Here is a 2,174-nt window from a genome sequence, read left to right as displayed (position 1 = left end):
GATTTTCGCAAACTTTTAAGGTATAATGAAGTTCAAAGCAGAACCACAGGTATAGAAATCCAGAAAGCAATCAATCAAAAATTGTTTAAGTTGATTATTAGAAAATCTACTGGTTGCTTTTGCGATTCAACTGGTTGCTTTTGCGATTCAACTGATTGTTTATATCAGAAGAGTTAAAAACAACTTAAAAGTAGAAATTAAATGATTCAAAGTAAGAGAAAAACACACAAACAATTTATATTGGTTCACTCTTATCCCAAGAGCTACATCTAGTCCCCAGAAATCACTGGGTATCTACTATGCAATCAAAATCCAGATTACAAACACACCACCAAAGAAGTGACCTTGAACACCTCAAGTCACACACTTCCTTTGGCACACAAACACCACAGAAATCAGAACACCTTCTGATTCTGCACTTACACACCAATATTAAAAAATACAAGAGATAGAAAAAGGATTACACTTGATGAAGATCAAATCAAAAGATTACAACAATCCTATTCCACTTCTTTGAGAAAACCCAAAAGCTTGAATGCAAATCTTGAAAACTCAAATCCGTTTTCACACTTTCACAAATGTATCAAAACTGTTATCAAACTTTAAGAGAGTATAACAACCTCTTTAAATACTCCAAAAGTTTGTTAAAACATTTAAAGCAGGAGCCTATTCAGTTAGAAAACATTTAAAGTTGATTTGCAAACATAACAGAAATTCTGTTATGGATTTTTAACAAACAATCGGTTGAATTCTCGAAACAACCGATTGAATTGGTTTGACAGCAAAGTCAACTAAGTCAAACATCTTCAAACCCTTTTCAAAAAGCTCAAGGTGTCAAACAACCGATTAAAACGATAAAACAACTGGCTGTTTTTCTACTTCTTTATAAAACATTCTTTTTAAAAAAAGGTTTTGATTCCAAACTGTTTTAGATTCAAACAAAGAGTGGATTACACATCATTCTACCCAAAACCCACCCACAAAAGCAGCAACTCCAACCTTCCATCAAGCACCATGGATTTGGAGACATCAAAGCTTCAAGATCATCCTTGATCAACAATCTCCCCCTATTTGATGAAGACAAATCCCTGGTTGCTTGTGTTGATTTGTTTGAATATGAACCAGCACCTGTAAAACAGAAACTATGCAAACATAGAGCATATATAGTAGCAGGTTACCAAGGCACACACACACACACACACACACACTAGTTTTCTGCATAATCAAAACAACAGAAAAACCAGTCCAAAATAGTGTCCATGTATACCTAGAAAAGTCATCAACAGCAACAAGTGCATAGTAGTTTCCACCAAGACTCATGGTTCTTAAAGGACCAAATAAATCCATGTGCAGCAGCTCAAGGGGTTTTGAAGTAGAAACAATATTCTTCAATTTGAAAGAATGCTTAATTTGTTTCCCTTTTTGGCATGCTTCACATAAATGGTCTTTCTTAAACTTGAGTTTGGGTAATCCTATTACAAGATCTTTAGATATCAATTTATTCAAATGATGCATGTGAATATGAGCTATTCTTCTATGCCATAACCAAAATTCATCATGTTTAGAAAGAAGACAACCAATAGATGTAGGAAAAGAGATATCTAAAAGATAAACATTGTTGATCCTTTTACCAATTAACACTACTTCCTTTGAATTGGGTAGACATATCTCACAAGAGTTGGGCTTGAAGGTTACTTAATAAACCTTATCACATAACTGGCTAATGCTAAGAATTTTATGCTTGAGACCTTCACATATAAGACATCATGATTCAAAAAGTTGTCCTTGTCTCCAATGGTGCATCTTCCAAGAATATTTCCTTTATTGTTGTCTCCATAAGTCACATGTCCTTCTTGCTTGAAATTGATGTTCACAAACTTAGATTTATCTCCAGTCATGTGTTTGGAACAACCACTGTCCAGGTACCACATCTCCATGTTTTCCTTAAAGCTTACCTACAAAAGAGAAATTCAAGCAACAAGATTTGGTCTCCTTACAAATGTGGGTCCTTTGGTATTAACTTTATCATGAGGAACCTCAAAATTCTTGGGAATCCATCTTTAGGAACAAAATATTTCCTAATATTGCAGAACCTAACTGAGTGGCCTCTCTTCATGCAGTAAAAACATGTAACAACCGGTTGTTTCGATTTTTCAATCGGTTGTTTTTCTAGC

The 2,174-nt window shown here is 34.4% G+C and overlaps 1 protein-coding gene across 1 annotated transcript; it reads right to left on the bottom strand.

Moving 5' to 3' along the window:
- Window positions 1-354: 354 nt before the first annotated feature.
- Window positions 355-1,937, bottom strand: LOC137824769 (uncharacterized). The gene is made up of 4 exons (XM_068630446.1): window positions 1,705-1,937; window positions 1,242-1,534; window positions 1,000-1,128; window positions 355-413 (listed from the first exon to the last, which is right to left on the bottom strand). Exons 1-4 carry the CDS (start codon window positions 1,935-1,937, stop codon window positions 355-357), a joined length of 714 nt encoding a protein of 237 aa, XP_068486547.1.
- Between the last annotated feature and the right edge of the window lie 237 nt (window positions 1,938-2,174).

Source organism: Phaseolus vulgaris, chromosome 8, assembly GCF_000499845.2.
Source record: "Phaseolus vulgaris cultivar G19833 chromosome 8, P. vulgaris v2.0, whole genome shotgun sequence".
Taxonomy (NCBI): domain Eukaryota; kingdom Viridiplantae; phylum Streptophyta; class Magnoliopsida; order Fabales; family Fabaceae; genus Phaseolus; species Phaseolus vulgaris.
Note: the sequence above shows the minus strand (reverse complement) of the source record. Positions and strands in the feature narration are given on the sequence as shown.

Bases quoted from the DNA above. Each gene is read 5' to 3' on its own strand.
- LOC137824769 (XM_068630446.1), bottom strand. From the start codon at position 1,937: ATGGAGATGTGGTACCTGGACAGTGGTTGTTCCAAACACATGACTGGA. The intron at 1,535-1,704 runs GTTTATTAAGTA...GTTATGGCATAG, and splicing joins TTAGCCAGTTATGTGATAAG to AAGAATAGCTCATATTCACA. The intron at 414-999 runs GTTGGAGTTGCT...GTGTAAGTGCAG, and splicing joins TCCATGGTGCTTGATGGAAG to AATCAGAAGGTGTTCTGATT.